The 18,581-nt window shown below is 47.0% G+C and overlaps 1 protein-coding gene across 13 annotated transcripts in view; it reads right to left on the bottom strand.

The window, feature by feature from the left end:
- Positions 1-18,581, bottom strand: part of LOC139820380 (protein turtle) — a 265,980-nt gene that overhangs the window by 23,259 nt on the left and 224,140 nt on the right. For 12 of the 13 annotated variants that reach the window (XM_071790578.1, XM_071790577.1, XM_071790585.1 and 9 more), the window contains 2 exons: positions 8,759-8,984; positions 5,632-5,910 (listed from right to left, as the gene is read on the bottom strand). In XM_071790578.1, coding sequence (XP_071646679.1) covers positions 5,632-5,910; positions 8,759-8,984 — 505 coding nt within the window. Of the gene's footprint in view, positions 1-5,631; positions 5,911-8,758; positions 8,991-18,581 lie in introns of all 13 variants that reach the window. The other variant, XM_071790583.1, reaches the window with a different exon arrangement.

Below are 18,581 nucleotides of genomic sequence, written 5' to 3'. Positions count from 1 at the left end.
CGGATAATGAATGCCGTCGTCCGTTCGCAATCTCTATCGCATTTCTGCTTTTACATTTTAATTTCGGACGTGTGACACTCAAAATCCATATACGCACGCTCGAATTCGAGAGATTGCTAGTTGGCAAGGTAAACAGGGTATAGGTGTCGCGCAAACAACGTGTAAATTTATACACGTAAACGAACGCCACGCCAATACGTCTGGTGCCATACGATGCTGCAAATATATTGACGTACGTTTGAACAATTAAACATTTGGCAGATTGTTGCGGTGTTTGTCGTCCTCGCGTATCGATATAATCAAATTCGAGGTTGCGGCGTAGCTTTTTGGCGAAACGACGCGAATGCCCGGCGGAAATTCCGAACGGGATAATATAATACGGCTGGCGAGAGCGGAAGTAAATGCGTGTCTCGGCCAAGGAAGGGCCGGAGGAATTCCGCAAGAAATATCGCGCTCCGCGCACAGACGAAAATCCGCAGAAACGAGGGCAACGATATTCTAAAGCTCCCGCGCCCGATGTCTCAATATATTGCATCCAGTTGCACCTCCAAAGAGACGCGCCACAATGCGCGCCAGGCAGCGCGGTGCATGCCGCAGCGGCGCGACAGGAATAAATTTGAATCTACGATCTTGATAAACGCACGAAGCGCGGAATGAGAACTTGTTGCCCGGGGAGGGAAGGGGGAAAAAAGGAAGAGAAATGTATTTCCTCGCAATCCTCCACGTTCGCTGCGTCTATGTCCGGGGCACGCGCGCAGAGAAGGGTTTACCTTAATAGCCAATACCAATCAAATTGGATGTATCCGTTGTGTCAAATTTTTTTTTATATTAACGTACCGCTTCGCGTCCACAGGCGCCGTTTGAAGGAGGCTTTGGGAACTAAAAAAATATAAATAAATAAATAAATAAATAAATAAATAAACAAATATATAAATAAATAAAATATAAATAAATAAAATTAAATAAAAAATAAAGGAGTACAGTTTAAGGTTTAACTTGTTAGGGTTTTCTGGTTGGTCATTTAAATATTAATTTACTCTCGAAATTATCATGTATATTTGGATGTACATATATTGGGGAGGACGCGTTCTCCTCGTCCCCCTCCCCCACCCGCTAACGCTGTTCAAGTATCCCGAGAGCTCTCTTCCCTTCCCATTGTCCGATCGTTCGCAGCTTCGCGGGAACGGCGCTTCGTTCCTCGCGCGCGATCAACAGAATACATTTTAATTATTCGCGCGCGACCGATGATATATGTTACGTAATGCGGGCGCGCAAGAGCTTAGAAGGATACTTTACGAAGGGGATGGAGATGGAGAAAGTTCGCAAAGTTCGGGGGCAAATGAGGGCAATGGAATTCCGAGTTGCCCGGCGTAGAATCAGCGTGCGGTTGCCATAAAGTTGCACGCTCGGTGCACATTACGCGCGATCGTTAACGACGTTGTTTTTACCAACTTGGGAGCAGCAATTCCCACCGATGTACGGTCGATATTTACGGGGAGGAGGAGGACTTTGAACGCGTCACTCCCGGTGTTCCTCCCTTCTTTTATCCTTTCGTTCGCGAAAATAACGCGAGCCTGATTGCGAGAGATTACGAAAATATTTTCACAAAGTGTTTATTAAACTACTGTCACGCCGTGCTGCTGTATCATCAACCAACGTTGCGTTTATACGTGCGGCTCCGTTGTATTCCCGATGCGAGAAGTGTCACGGTGACAAATTCCAGCGCGCGCGTTTGCCAACTAGACGAAAATCTTGACAAACTGGAGCAATGAAATTCAGAGGGGGGGGAGAGAGAGAGAGAGAGAAAGAGAGGGCGAGTGGCGACTCTTATGCCAAGTACACAGCTATGATGGTGCAGCGTCGCGCTACATCACGCTCTGCTCTACACATTGCAAATACGTGGTACCACGAGAAACGCGAAGGGCACCCAGCGCGAAGAGTAGTTCAGCAAATGGAGCAGCAGTCGAGTTGCAGAATAAATTTTAGAATGATTTATTTTTGTAATGTTTACCTTCCGGCGTACTCTCGTCCCCTTTAAATGCACTACTTCGTTTAACTTGGCGAAATGCGCCATTATATGTTTGCATCGTACGTGATACGTGTCTCATCTTCTTGCGGAAAAGATAAATTGCGATTTTTTATATTCTCGTCTGCGTGCAGAAATTTTGTACATTTCTCCAGCCTTAAATCTGTTATTTCCATCGAATAGCGAATTCTAAAACAAATACGCACCGAAATGAACGAGAGATAAAATGTATAAGAGCAATTCTAACGTACAGTTTGTTCTCATATCGCATATCCTTTAGCGGCGGTAAGCTGCGACGGTTTCTGGCAGCGTACGTCTAATTTTATTCCCCGCGCGTGAACGAATTTTACGATCTCTTGCCGTCGTCGTTTCGAGCCAGCGACATTCGCGCCATTTCTCAATCCATTAAATAACCATCTCGCGGCCGAGCCCGTGAACGGGCGCGAAAACAAGAGGCGGCGCGCGAGACGGTAAGACAATACGATGATGAAGACGGATGTCCTAGCGGCGGTGGCTTGCCGCTGGCGCGGCTTACAAATTTGCAGTGGTTGCGGGGGCAAAAACCGGGCGACGCGGCGCTGGAAAAAAGGGATGGAGGGAAAGCGAAATGGAACAAGAAAGCGGTTTGGAGGCGAAAAGTGGCTGTTGGCTCCGGAAAAACAAGACAAATCGCCTTTTAACCCCCTCCCCCTCTTTCTCTCTCTCTCTTTCTCTTCTCTCCCTTTCCCGGTACGGGAACCCCTGGTGCGGGAATAGCCTTAATTGGCCGGCGAAACGAGCGACGCCCGGAAGCTCGCTGTAACCACTTTGCCTAACGCGAATTTTATCGCGGCGAGCTGAACGTATCGATATGAGTAAATGTATATCGGCTCGTAAAATTTACGGGGGAAGAGAGACGCTGCGCTATACGCCCTCCACAGATGCCGTGTCTGCGCTTTATGGATGCACTGGCATTCCCGCCTTCGTCTTCGATCACGGGAAAACATTTCCGTTTCCCCGGAGGGAGAAACGGACGCTGAAACGGTTGCGCGATCACACGCGGACGAGATTGCGACTTCTTTTATGTTTTATCTTTTCCCGGTTTTGATCGCGAAGCCATGACCTGGAATGGCAAACACCTGTCCGTGCACACGATTATCCGCGTCATATGAGAAATCATCAATTATTATGGATTCGCGATGTTATGGACCCTTCGTTGTACGAACGGAAATCCAAACCACGCGGCATCGGGCGCGTTCCCTTGGATAAATCTCATTATCGTTCGCGAGATTATTAAACGGGCGTTACGAGATAAAGACCTAGTAGCTGAGATTATTCTGTATTCTTTTCGATTAAATTACGTCACGCGGTGAAAGCCCTCTTGATGAAACCCTCTTCATAACGGACATTAAGAAAGTAGCGTGAGAGGCACTCGCAAAATGCAAAGGACGGAGGGATCGAGTTAATTAAACCGGAGATAATAAGACGTGCGCGTAAACCTTTAATTGTTCCGTTTCGTGCGGATTAGCTTGTTGGAAGCGACGATTTATTTTTAAACGCTTGACGTCGAAGCGGTGTTGCGATTAATGCGAGTCGCGAGCGCGCCGCGTTCGGAGTCGCGCAGACTGCATCAGTCAGCTTTACGAGCGTTTCGACGATGCTTCAAAATCAAGGATGACACTGGACTCGCGCGGTGCCCGGCCATGATATTTCAGATCTCGACGGATCTCGCGCGGGAGGACGACTGCGAGAACTTTTGCGAAATCGCTCGTGAGAGAGGGCCGTTTGTTATTCCGTATGAAACTCCTCGCGTGGAGTACGGCCGAATTTATCGAATGTATCGCGAAGACGCCGATGGACTGGGCCGACTGGGGTTCACCTGCCCGTGAGAATTCGTTTCCGATTGCGCATCGGGCAAAATCAAAGAGGAAGAGAGAGAGAAAGAGAAAAAGAGAAAGAGAGCGGCTTACACGCGGATCGATAAACAACAAAACTGGCGGAACTAACCGCGCCCGCTTTAAGATATTTTCTGGCATGCAGGTTATTGGAATTGCATTACCGGTGTTCAGCTGATCGCTGATTACCGAGGGATATCTGTTTCTGATAACGGCGCGTTCGATAATTACTACGGCAGTTTGCTGTTTATTAATTATCGGCCTGGCAGGCAGCCGTATTTTGCATTATTCTCTTCGGGTGCTGATCGCGGATAATTAATCGCGCTGGCATGTCGAGGCAATTTTCGGAAGTGTATTAAAGCGGGCTTACTATATACATATATATGTACATATATATATCGCGCGATTCATATTAAATTAGTTTCCGAAAAAAAGTGCGCGCTGTGGCGTCTCGATGTCGGCAAACTAATCAATCGACTTTATATTTATGTTCGACGAAAAAAAAGCTACAAAGACTCGCCTTCTTATTAGCTTCGGTACAAAGTATCTTCTTCTTTAATTAGTTTACTGGCGTTATGTATCGAGGCGCTCCCGAGTCCCATCCCTCTCTCCTCCTTCGCCAGGTAGAGGCGGAACTTTTATGAAATATTGCTTAATTATATTTTAATTACGTATCTAACTTATAGCTATACGAAAAATAGTCATTTAATTGCCAGAACAAAACAAGTATTTAATATAGGCTTGACAGTCCACAGACGTGGGCCTATCTTTCCGAGATTCCGAGCCGATAAACATTTGTGTAGCGATAAAATCCGGCGATCGTGACGGACAGGTGATTGATTAAGATATTTCTAGGGATCAATCGCGGAACGGACGTTTCCCCGTCAACTCCGGGGGACAAGTAATAAACGCCAGCGGCCGGAGTCCGGTCGTTTAATTATTCCAATCGTCACGCGCCGCGCGACACCGCGGTATCGTTCGCTCGTTTAACACGAGACGCTAAAACGAAAGTTGTGCTATGACGGTTTTTTGCGTCGCAGCCGCCGTAGATTAACCTACCAAGTAGATTAAGCGACCGCGCGCTCCTGTCAGACAGTAATACCTAACAGCGCGCGCACAAATGTTTCCCGCGAGATATTACCGGGGGGCCGCGCCGACGGAAAAAAGCAGTTGTTATTCGCCACGGGGAAAGCCGCGGAATGGACGCCGCTCGTGACTGGCGTTGATAAAATCACGTCCGGAATTTTGAGAGAGGGACTTTTTAGGAATTAAAAATCTTTTAAACGCGAATACGTCGAGTGTATATACGTGACTTCTGACGAGAATATTTTTTAAAAAATTAAAAATCATGAAGAGAAGATAGTTATTATCAAAGTGCACACGTATATATATATAATCGCGCAAATTCATTTATCACTTTACATCGTTGTCATAAATTTAAAACGACTTAAAGGCACGGTAATTGTTATAATCCCGTGCGCGCGATATCCATCCCCGGCGCTCTATCTCCACATCTTCGCTAGCAAATATATTTCTGAATGACAGTAGGACTTAAATTAAAAAAGTTTTATCTCTCACACTCGATCAGGCTCGGTTGCTGTCGAACGTAATCGTGTCTTTCGCTGCTCCCGCGCGGGCGAACGGGATAATTTATCGCTCAACTTCGCGACGAAATTGCGGTTCCGCGCGCGACTAGGACGTTCCATGACGTTCTTATCAAAGCCGGCTCACCAGCGATGATGACGCGCGCGGTGTGGCTGATCTGGCCCTCCCCGTTCCTGGCGATGCAGGTGTAATCGCCGATGTCCTCGTTCTTGATCGTCGAGAGCCTGAGCTCGGTGCCGTCGTTGAATATCCCAACGTCCCGACCGTTGGGCTCGACCGGATTCGCGTCCTTGTACCAAAGGATCTCTGGCGTCGGAGTACCCTCAGCCTGGCAGTTGAGTATTATCGCATCGCCCAGATTCACGTATATCATATCATCCGGCGTTATGCTGAATCTGGGTGGCGCTGTGAACAATAGAGGCGAGTTTCAAGATTAGATATACGATTCAATACAACTATATCTTATCGCTATGTTACGACTACAATGTTAACTCTAGAGAGCGCGACGCGAACCGACCGATCTCTATATATTTGACTTCAACAAAATCTATCCCCTTCGTCACCGATTATTTTCACGACCCAGTAACGTTGCTCTCGCGAAGGAGAGCGAAGATGCCTCGCAAAAAATGTAAGCGGTTTATCTTTTTGTAAGTGAGGCGACGACGCTTGGCACTTCCATGACAGAAAATGGCCGCGGGTAAATGACGTTAGAAGAACAATCAAGTCTCCGAGGAGAGGACGGTGGACGTTTAGAAAATGTTCCTCGAGAAGTTCCGGTCGCGTTTTTATCGTTCCCGCCCTCTTTTCATGCCGGAGAAATTACAATGGTTCGCCGCTGCCCATCGCTCGCGACCGAACGATGACGCGAAGAATAGTTTCTCTCTCGTCTTAGGGTGGTGTACGGCGCAAGATCGACAATTTCGAGCGAGGGAAAGAAGAGCGGTCGAGAAGGGAAAACGAGGGAAAAACGAGTGATTGAAATAATGCAAATTTTCCACGGCGATGGTTAAGAAAACCTCCGAGCGGTATTCCCTTCGTATATACCGCGCGTTCCTTCCGCGAGACAGAATCGTTTCGTTGGAAAAATTTTAATCGACGTAGACGCGCGCGCAAGAAATCCAGCGGAATCGGAAAAGGGCTCGGGTAAATATTTCTGCAAAAGCTTCACGTAGCGTAGACTTTCTTACGAATTGTTGCTATTCGGGGCGGCTCTCTCTCTCTCTCTCTCTCTCTCTCTCTTTCTGTGTTTTCCGTTTTTCCGGGATATTGTCTGCCGCTATGCGCGCCGTCTGCTTGACTTCGTCGTTATTCGAAGACGAGGAATTTTAATTTCGAGAGCGATGCTTTGGAAGATACAGCGGCGAAGATGGAAGAAGCGGAAGAGAAGAAAAAGGTAAAGTGACGCGACGGGATGCGACGGTTTATGACTCTAACGCGAGCAAGCGACCGAATGGAGTCGGCTGCAAAGTACAAAGGGATCTTGAGCGCTTTCCGGGTGCCCTCGAGTATTTTTCCCTTTGATGCTGCCCGTTTGCGAGGTCTATCGTCGTCAACGTCGCCGTCTCCGTCGCCGTCTTTGTCGCCGTCGTCGTCACTCTCGTCGTCGCCCGTTGTTGTTGTTGTTATTGTTGTTGAGTGTGACCGAGAGCTTGACGGAGAACGACGAAGAAATTGGGAATAAAAGCGGAGCGGACTGACGGGGAACCCCGGGGGTGGATGAGGTGTGACGAGGGAGGAAAAAAAGAGAACATCGCGACACATCCCTCTAAGCCATTTAAATGTTTCTCTTCCCTCCGACTCTTTGGCCGTCGTTTATAGCCGAGCAAAACGCGGCAATAAGTTTCTCCCCCTTTTCTTTTATCGCTTTTCTTCTTTCTCTTTTTTTTCCTCCTCTCCCTCCGTCCCATTTCCCGTCTAGTAACACGATCTTTTTGTGATCCTCCTTTCCATTTTACTCTGCCGTAAGCAGAGGGACGCGTTTCTCGGGAAATTTCGTCGAAGCGATGAAGGGCAACACGGCGAACAACTCCGGAAGAAGACGTAAGTTCGAACTGCGCGCTGAGCAAGCAAGAAACATAACTTCTTTCACGATGCGCGCGAACTTCGGGGAACGTCGGGGAACGGGAGCACGACGACGACGGGGCGTGGTTGCGCGGTGTTTGCTGAATGCTGAATGTACAATTCGCATCGAGCCGCACATCGGAGAACCAGCGGCGGCAGCGGCGTCTTTCTGAAGCGCCTTTTATGATCCGCGTGCTTTTCTTTCCCTGACAGGAAGTCACGTCGACGGGGTAAGCTCGAGGCGCGGCCGGTATGAGGAGGAACAGAAAAGGCGCGACGGAAAAGGGAATATTTTCGTATACTACACTCGCCGATGTGTTTAACCAAGCGCAGAAGGAGGATATTACGGAATTTCGCGTGTATCCCAGCAATTCGCGAACGTGTTTCTTTCCTGCGATCTCGGTGCATATCTCCTCGACAAGATCAGTTTCCATTATCAAACGTTAACATACGCACGCGTTCTTACCTGAGTATAATACGAGTAAATTTTGAGAATTTAATGCTCGAGAGACAATAAATTAATAATAAGTAAAACACAAGGAAACATATGTAACTCGCATTATTTCGTTAAAAATGTTAGCAGTCTTAGCAAAATATTGCTAAGCGTAATATAATACCATATATCGTCAAGTTACAGTAAAGATATATTTTTCGTATATTACGTGCGACTCATTTCCGACAAATTGTGAAAATTTGCACATTCGGCGAATTATTCAAACGCGGCCTTAACTTACGCGGTTAACTTCCAGCAAGTGTTATAAAACTGCATTAGCCAAAGTCGTAAAATCTTCTTAAGTTCAAAGTGATATTAACGAGGCTATTCGAAGCAGAAATAACGTAATTTCATGTTATATAAGCTGGACATAAAAGCTTCGGGTAAGAGCGCGTTTAGCACATAGCGGATATAACTTTTATTACTATAGCCGACAACTTTACGTGAATATCAAGTTCCTTTTTCATCAAGTTCCGTATAACCCGAAAGTAACTTTCCATTTGTACTTCCCGCCGTTCGTCTCGCAAGCGAGATGCAAACTCAAATGTGTCGTCTAACGGGAAGAGAGAGATTGCTCGCTTCATTTTAATCCCGAAATCGTAAAGATACTCGCGGCTGTCGCGAGTTGCATTCGCATCGGCCCCGACAAGAAAAACACGTGAGAATTAGATGATATAGAAACAACGTGGGATTACTTACCGTGGACATCTAGATGAAACCAGGTACCGTTCTTGTGACTGTTGGGCGACCTGTTGAGGAAGACGACCTTGCACTTGTACCATCCTTGATCGCTCTCGCGGATGTTCGTCAGATTGAGGCTAGCCTGGCCGTACGGCGAATTCTCGCTCACCCTCGAGACACGACCCTCGTATCCTTCGCCACTGTGGGTCGGATACGACTCGTACCATATGTATATCGGTGTCTCCTGCCCCTTGCACCAACACCAACACTCAACATAAACGAGGGATCGTAATGAACGCGTATAAAGCCGGTGCGAGCGTTCGTCTGATTTCATTTCAAATTTCGCGCGCATCATTCACGCGATTCGAGCTTCGATAAAACGCGAAAGAAGTTCATCAACAGCAAATTCAATAACTCTCTTATCGAACAATTTGCTCGAATAATTTATCTCTCAGTCGCGGGATGCGCGACCGAGAAGAAAACGTCCACGTTATACGTTGTAAAATTTAACTTTTATCTCCGGAGGAATCCGCAAAGCCTTTTCGAAAGATTTCATCACTTTTGCAAGGTGACCGAGAATGAAGTTTTAATACTCGTTAACGGGGGCGGGTTGGGACACGCTCCATTATTCAGGGGCCTTCCTTCTACTCGCGCGATCAAACCTCGTTACTCACTCGCACCGGCCCGTGGATCATGAGATGATAAATGATGAAGACAAGGGATGCAGCATGTCTGACGAGTGAAACGACCCACGGGCGTTACGCTCGCGCGTTATGTCCGGGGGTCGCTTGCTCCTCGCGCGAGGGTGGCAAGGCGTGAAATGAGAACAACAGGCGAGATCACGACGTCTCCACGGATCCGCGCGCTTTAAAAGACACGTCTCGATGTGATCGCGTATATGGATGACGTCGTATAAGATTGAATGGATTCTGCGATCTACTTTCGATACATGCCGGATGTGAATGCATTACATCGCCCAAGATACTCGTGCACTTTGTCAATGGAATTCGCGCGTTGCGTATATAGAAATGGAAAATGCAGAAAAATGAGACAATGAGAAATTCGAAGTGTCGAAGTTCAACTTGAGGAGATGTTTCGGGATCGTTAAATGAAAGTTTTCGCGACATTATATTTACGTCATATAGCGAGAATCGAGATTCGCAGTGCTTCTGAAGAATACTTAGCAGAAAGGGTGCGAGAGAATGTGCAGGAGTAATTGTTCGGTAGCTTTTGCGAGTGATGAGCGCACTCGAGGTGCGATACAAGATAGGACAGATAGTGCAATTCGTGCTTTTAATTTTCAAAAGAGATCACAATTAAGTACATTACAAATTACATTAATTAAGATATAATGAGCGTCCAACAATCGTTGGAAGTTATAAATATATATAAGTATAGAAGCAAATGTTAGACGTATGTATGTGAAGTATAATATATCCTTGGATTATTCATATTTAAATGTATTAGTGATCATCGGCACTTCAAGGGATGAGTATACGCAAGGTGTGTTACATGTTTCGAAATACATAAAGAAATTAGTGCACAGAAATAAAGCGTGATATACTGTTTTGTCTAAAAATTTTGCAAAGACTCTAGCCATGCAGATAAATTACTTAACAATATACTTGTAATTCTTCAACAAAAATGAAAATTTTACTGGCATCAACGTCGTCGTAGGCGCGTGTCAGTTGCAAGCGCGATTCTAAATACTTCCTTCGAGCCCTAATCACAATTTAGGTTACGAGGGGACCGAGGCATTATCGTTTATTTTTAGCGGTACGAGTTTAGCGATGTCACCTCATCATAAAGAGAATATACGAACGATATGATGAGCGTACGGGGTTAGTGTCGTTTCATACACGCCTCATTACGTCGCCGTTGCGGAAAATTACGTCCTGTTAAGCCGGATGCTAGAACTGCTGGTAAGCACCGTATATTTGAGCGAGCCTGCGGGGCTAAAACGGCCCATGTAAACGCCTGCATTAAAGCGCGCTGCGTTATCGCTCGTATTAATGCATTCGCTTCAAGACATTTAACCCGGACAACGGGATGCGCGGGAGATCCAGCGAAATAAAGTCACCCACCCTCCTCCTCCTCCTCCCCCATATTTACACGCGCGTGGTATTTAATGCGGAAAGGTAGCAACGCGGATTTAATTAAATCTTCAATCGCGTGCCGCGAACTGTGCCTCATATTCACGTTTTTTTTTTCGTACGATGATTAACGACAAAACTGCGACGATCGTAACGCAACAAGAACCGTTATTCGATAATCCTGAGCTCGATTCATAATTATTATTCGTCGGCGAAGTTACGGAGATAAAATTTCTGGAGAAGGGAACAACGCGGAGAAATATTACCGTCGCTCACTGACGTTCCAGCGGTGTAAATTGATTAGATCGCGTCTCGCGATCGATTCGCAAAGGGCTTCTACGATAACGACGATCACGCTGAATGCGGTTTGCGAGGCACGTAAATCGCCCGGGCGTGGAATGGCGGTCGACAGAATCGTATAAGTCTCGGTCCTGCATAAATCCCGCGGTCACCGGACGGACGTTCGTGCAGCGGAGAATCGCTTTGGAGGACGTTATAAATCGCTGCGTTTGGCACGTGGAGGCAACGTGACGGTATCCCGATAGCGTATGGCAAGAGAAAGAGGAAATAAACATGAAAAATAAAAAAAAAATAAAAAAAAGAGAACGTGTGTACGTCGGCACGGAAAAGTCGCGAACGTGCCGCGACGAGTGGTGTCTTACGTTGGGCATTGACTGCCCCAGTTGACGGTTTCTATTTCGAGCCGCTGACCTACTTGCGGCGGCGGCGACTACCGACTACCGACGGCGACGACCCCGACGGCGATGACGACGACGTGCAACCCCGTGATTTCAATATTATTCTCCCCGGGTGGTAGCGCGTAGAGCGTGCCGGCGCGCGACGCGGCGTGGCGCGGCACGCTCGATATTGCGAAGCCGAGAGTTATTGCGCGCCCGCTGTATACCGGCTGGTGCCGGAATATCGATTTAGATTTACACGCTCGCGCGCGCTAAGTGGCCTAAAGAGATCGGACGCGGATTTCACTCGCTGACTCCTGTCGCTGACTTCCCGCGACGCGACGAGAAACGATATTTCGCGCTGAGGGTTCCTCGCGCGCCTACTTCTCCTCGGTGGCATGCTTTTAGAGAGAGTAACGCGGAATTCATAATATCAATCGTACCTGCGCAACAAGTACTCGCAGCCTGAAAGAAGTCCGTAATGGACGAAATGAAAGCTTGACAAGATAAATTAGAGAGCACGCGCGGGGCAGCATTCGCGACGGGCGGGGGGGAGAGAAGGACGACGGGGGCCGGGGGAGGGCGCGGTTGGTATAGACGGCGCAGAGAGAAAAGCCGAGAAAGGGAGGTAATTCGGATTAACGGGCGCGGAGCAGCCCCTGATAAAGAACGGCAGAAGTGAAAAGGACGATGGGGGACGCGGGGCCGCGACGGGGAGGGGTTCGCAAAAGGGGATTCATGAAACTGGAATAAATTACAGCGCTGAATGGCACTCCGGAGGAATACGGGACCTATTTTCTCGCCCTTTTCTTAGCGCGGCGGACGGGACGACGCCGAATCGCGAGGCATCGCTGCTGGCGAATGGCGGGAGCGGAGGGCGCGGAGAGGGGTAGAAGTAAAGAATAAAAAAACAAGGATTTCTCCAACGGGGGAGGGGGGGTGGTGGCACACATCCCAACTGCCGTTGGGCGGAGGCTTTCAGTGAATAAGTCGTTCCCTTTCGCGTGAGTGCCATGCCGGCGCGCCGCGCCGTGTTTACACGTATACGCGACAGTCATGTGGGTCACTCGCCTCCGTTTTATTTTTCATTCCTGGTATTTTATTTATGTAACTCCGCTCTTTCCCTCTCTCTCTCTCTCTCTCTCTCTCTCTCTTTCTCTCTGATGAAATGTAACATGAACGGGTTCGCGCTTACATAGACCGGACCCCAATTTCTGAATAATGAGACGTAACATCGTATTTTTATTTTGCGGCGAATTGTAGAATCACTTTTGTGCCGCGAAACAATGAGACTGCGAAAATAGCATGACATTTTCGAAATTACGGGTATTGTCTCTAAAGTATTTTTTTTTTACATCAGAATAATGAACATTCTTCTATTTTTGTTACTAAAACAAGACGCTCTTTCGATTAGGATTTTCCCGAGATCGAGCAACGGAAGCATTTTACATTGTACACCGATGAGGTATCGAGGTATCGAGTGCGAGCGCTTATTGGCTAATAATATTTATCTGGCCGATAAAGTCACTTCATTGAAAAGAGAAGAATGAGGTGCTACCTTCCCGATAGTCAACGTTGTCAGGCGACGTGTACCGATATAATTCAATCTCCGTGGAATGCTCGCATGCGCGGGCGATCAAGTATCGACAAACTACAAATGTGCTCGTAACTTCGTTTGTCTTATTACTTTTGCACCATAAACATCCCGCGCGCGTCTGTTTCCATCCCTGATCAAAGTACCCTCGCCGAACATGCGTCGCGTCGAACGTTTTAACGAAAGCCCTGCTAACACCACCGAAATATATACTCGGGATGATAATAGACGTGCATTTGTTGTAATAGGCAGTGCGCGACGCGACATTGTTCGTTGCGAAAACGCAAATTGCCCTTTTTTTATACAAACAGGCAGATAAATCAATTAAAACCGGCGAAAGCCGTTTTTCAATGCGCCACGATAAAAAATTCAATCGGCCGAAGCAACCCTCGGAAAATTGAACTCAATAATTCAGGATATAACACTGGCGAGGTAATGGCCGCATAAATGGACGGCAGATGAAACATAAAACAGTTTGACGACAAGCGTGAGCGTGAGTCGTGCGTGAGTTGCGAGACCCACCCTCGTTTCTTACGCGTGTCACGATACACTGTCGCCCAGGTCATCCGGCTGCGGAACTTATTGCGGAAATTTTGATAATTCATCCCTCGAGCGACATCGAAGCGAGGCTAGACGCGCTATAACCGACGTGTGCAGGGTTGATATTTAAGGTAGTTGCCGTATCCCTCTGGAGATCGAGCCGAACCCGAGGCTGGCCGAACGAGTTAAATGTTAATGAAGGGGTTGGTTCTCGAAATAGCGTAGCAGAGCCAGCCGACGCGAGCTCGCCGCGCCGCACGTCGATCGATCGGGATTTGAAAAGCTGCATTGACAATTTAATTTGCTCCCTCGTGGTAAAGTAAATGTGTATATTAACGTTTTCAATATTAGATTTTATTGATAATACCGGTTATTATGCGGAAATATATACATATACTGCGGGTTGATATGAGGATTAACGGATGTAAGCTTTAGATTTATATTCAATTGAATTATTGATATACTCAATGTTATTATTATATCACAAACTGCGGTATTGCGGTTGAGACCCTTATATTGCAATTTCAGTGACGCCGATTATTATGCAATGTATCGACGTACCGACTTGAGCTACCCGCATGAAAATTCATGAGCGTCCCCGCCGATTGTGCTTGAAATTCGATTTAGTTTTCGTAGAATCGAATTTATCATCCTTATTTTATCGGACTATTACCGACTAATAATAGTTCGACTAAAGCCGCCGGTAGAGAATTACGAATTCTACGTCTTTTGCAGTAGTTAATGAATATTTCAGGGGGACCGCTAAGTAGCGGGTGAGTTTCTACGGAAACGTTATTAGAGATCGATATCATTTCCGCGAACTCTAACTGGCGCAAAGGTGAAGGGACTCTGTGAAGAAACACGATGTATTCTTGCGAATCGATTCACGGGGGAAGTTCCTGTCGATTTTTTCACAAAGTCAGAACTATGCAGGCTGTGTAAATTGTTTTAATTGAAAAATATCGGCATTCTGTTTGAACGCTTCACTCAAATGTATTATATTCCTTATACCTCTTTGATATGAGAATGATGAAAGAGAATACAGTAAACCCGCAGCTGTGTGATAGTCGTAGATAACGTTGACAATTACATTATTCATGGAACCACTATTTTATTAATACGATTTTAATGTATAGAGTGTTCCAGTGCTTTGCGAAGCACTTTCCACTGCTTTACACTTTCCATCGTGAAAGAAGTTTATTAATATTCCCAAGAAGCGACAAGTTAAGGGCAACGACCGACCAGCGCTTCACCGGGGAAACTTCTTGAAAGTCAATACCTTTTCACGAACTTGTTTAGCAAAGACGCGGAGTAAAGGATAGGAAGCTAAGGGCCCTCGCAATAGCCTTTTTCCACGCGACTCGTTTCTGTCGCCAACCAGTCGATAGAATATCCCTTATCCCTTCTGAATGCAGCACGTTACCGCGATATTTTACATCGACATGGAAACATTTATGTTTTACTCGTCGTTGAAGAGCTGCTCGAAAAGATACCATCTCTCTGAGAATCAACACGGCACGATTTCTTATTTTATTTAGTATCCTATCGTACAATTCCAAATTTTGCGGATGTTGACTGAAATAACGTATGCGTAAAGTGCGCGGAGAAGCTCGTGATTATACGCTAATGTCGCTACGTTTCGCACGCATATACATTGTTGTAAGGAATAGTATATTGTGCACCAAGGGTTGTTACTTTCCGCCCGCTATACCAGGTGGAAAGTATCAATTTTCTTCCCCAGGGAGGAAAGTAAGCCCTGGCGTGAAATTGGCCACTCTCGCCCCTCTGTCTACAGGCATAGAAAGTCGAACTTTCCGTGGAGGTGTTGTGAAAATTAATTTATCCAACTTCTGAGTTGGCCTTTAAGAAGGAAGTTAATCGTCACGGCGGAGTCATGTAAGGTGGAAGTAATATCCAAGCGTTCTTCTTTGAAATACTTTCGCCGAGACGACATTTGTTTCGCCAAATTGTTATGAGTGAGCAACGCTTAGCTACGATATTTTACCCGATGTTTGCATCAATATTTAATCGAATTCTTTTGGTTTACGTGAAAGTTTCTGAAACTTTGTTCTGGGAGAGCCCGATCTACTTGGTGCGATCTTAAAGTAGATACGTCCCGCTACTTCCACGCGGTATCAATTCCGCTAGTTTTGATATTGAACCACATTTAAATTTCCTGAAAAGTGTATGATATTACGTTTACGTTTTCTCATACCCTATTGCCTCCAAGAGTATATTTATACTTGTCACCCCAAAAATGTCTCTCTACAAAAATCCGATTTACATTTTTTTTCCTCCACTTTCGCGTATATTTATCGATATCGCGCAAGTTTTATTTTCAAAGCTTTCGCCGCTACGTCGCTGCTTCATTAGGACAAACAATCAATATTTGTGCTCGCAACCAATTTGCATACTCCGCGTCAACATCCAATTAAGTAAATTTATACAACCCAACGTCATAACAACCTGTGGTTATTGGTTAAAACCGACGGAGTTCTCCAGCCGCGAGGGCCGGAGATTTTAGAAAAGTACGAAATGCCGCGGGGGCTGCTTCGAATTTTGAACGACGGAGCGGCTCATTAATACTTCGGAAACAAGTACGGTCGAGTCCTTGAGCTCTTTCAGAGCGGCGCGCTGGAAGTCGATGCTGTTTTCATCGAGCTTATTTGAACGGACGGCGGATTCGAGATTCGAGAGCGGGGAGAGCGGTGGCGCAGGGGTGAAAAGTACGGCGACCGACCGGTACCCCGGCACTTTATGAAACTCGCTTGCTTTACGCGGCAAGTTCGGCCACCCCCGTCGGGGGAGAAACTTTACGGAAACTGGATATCACTTTTGGGAAATGGGCAATCGAGTCCACCCCCGTCCTCGGTGAGAACTAATTCCCCGGGGAGGTGGCACCTGCCGTAAGCTGCCAGCGATTTCGACGTCGTTGCGCGAAGCTCTACCTTCGTGCTCGGGCTCCTCGTACTATCGCAAATTGCAAATTAAAGGACGTGCAGCAACGGCCGGCGGACCAAGGCAACTTGGGAAGTATCGCGCGGCATAGCTTTGTGCGCCCCTCGCAATTGGCGCGGCGCGGGCGGCGTGGGATATTACGGCGCAATGCGACTCTTTAACTGAATCCAATTTCCACGCTGCGCATTCGTATGAATTATGTATCCTTCTCGCGAAACTCGCGAGCTTCTGGTCGACGGGGAACCGACGGACCTGGAAGTTAGCCCCTGAAGTTTCGACCTCTGTTAACGTGCGATTAACTTAACGTGGGGTTCGGCTATACAGTCCGTGGGATTTTACCGCGCAACGTGGATATTTGCGTGTTTTGTCATGTAATATATATCGAATTTTTGGCTTATCACATTATTTATTGAATAACAATCTATTAACGGCAAAAGAATGTAGACATTTTCATTTCCTATTTTTTCTTGCTTTTTTTTATTCATCACTCTTCATTTATTTCTTCAGTGACATTCAATCATCTGTCTCGTGGATCACTCTCGAGATTGACCGACAGGTATCTGCGATCCAACACCTCGTGTGTAGGTCTACTGTGCGCCGACAGCTCCTCACGAGCGTCTCCTCCACGACAAACAGCAGATACGTGTCTGGCAGAAAGTGTGCCATTCGTAAAATCGCGAGTTCTCGGATGGCTCATTGAATTTCCAGAGCGAAAAGAGTAGGACGGCGTTGGAGGGGCGGCGGGATAGGCATCTTACGCCACTTTCCATAGTCACGTCGGTGGCGAGAAAATTGTCTCGGCAGGGCAAACACTCGAACGGCTGTTTATCTTTGCCGCGGAATCTCCTCCATTCTCGTCTCGTATATATCCGATGAACGAAAATACCACGGGCACGGATGGTGTGTCTGCGGTCGTCGTGTGTGTGTGCGTGTGTACGTGCGTGTGTGCGCGCGCGTGCTCTCCTATATCGCAGCACGATGTACAGTTCCGTCTCTCGATCCTGCGGACCGTTTGCGCGGGATAATAAGGATCTTAATGGCTGGCGCGTACCACGGATTGTTTAACTCGGAAATCATAACCGGAGCCTCTGGTCCTTCTGGTCTCTCTCGCGTGGTTGAGCTCACGGCTGAATCTCGCGCGTCTAATTTCACGGAAATATGAGGATGGTTTCCGCATAGCTCCATCACGCAGCTTCATTGGATACTCTTTCGTCATAATACGAAACGTACTCCGCGAGGCATACGCGAAATTTGATTAGAGCAGCCGGGGAAAACCGGAGCTCTGATGCTCTCATATTTAATTCAAGTTTTTCACTTCACATATGTGTAGACATATCATGTCTACTTAAGCTCACCTTGGCTCCGCTACTCGCTTATCTGCGTAAGCAAAGTTTCCCAGTGCAGCGTTGCGCACCGCAAACCCTCCACTTTCGTTATTAAAGTAACGAGAAAGACTAGCTCGCAGCCACCGTACACACTCTACTCGGAGATATTCTCTCTCTCGTCAGAACTCATTTGTATTCGAGCCACGAATGTTTTGTGCCGTTTTCTTCGAAGCGTTTATTTACCACCTAACGCAAAATTATAATACTCTTCTAATCACAATTTTGGTTCGGCTCCACTCTCACCCTCTCGAGATAGGATTGGGGGGGATCTCGCGGACGCTAATTATTTTTCGTTAGTCACGACGCGACGCCGCCTCGCACCTAGATTTGTATTAATAATAAGAATGTCAAAAAAGGAAAAACGGAGTCACCAATTAACAGGGATGACGAGAAACGAACGGCTCGCTAAACGGTGAAAGAGTAAGTCGTAGAGAGGAGCGGATTGCGACTGCGGGAGAGACAGTGGGTCGGGGTGCTTGAAACCGCACGTGGGGATCGACCGCGAGGGAGGAACGGTAACCCTGACACAGTTGAGTAGTTCAGCTTGACCTCCGTGCACATTCTGCATTATGTATGTAGACCTCCTACTAACCC

The sequence above is a fragment of the Temnothorax longispinosus genome, chromosome 10, assembly GCF_030848805.1.
Source record: "Temnothorax longispinosus isolate EJ_2023e chromosome 10, Tlon_JGU_v1, whole genome shotgun sequence".
NCBI lineage: Eukaryota > Metazoa > Arthropoda > Insecta > Hymenoptera > Formicidae > Temnothorax > Temnothorax longispinosus.
Note: the sequence above shows the minus strand (reverse complement) of the source record. Positions and strands in the feature narration are given on the sequence as shown.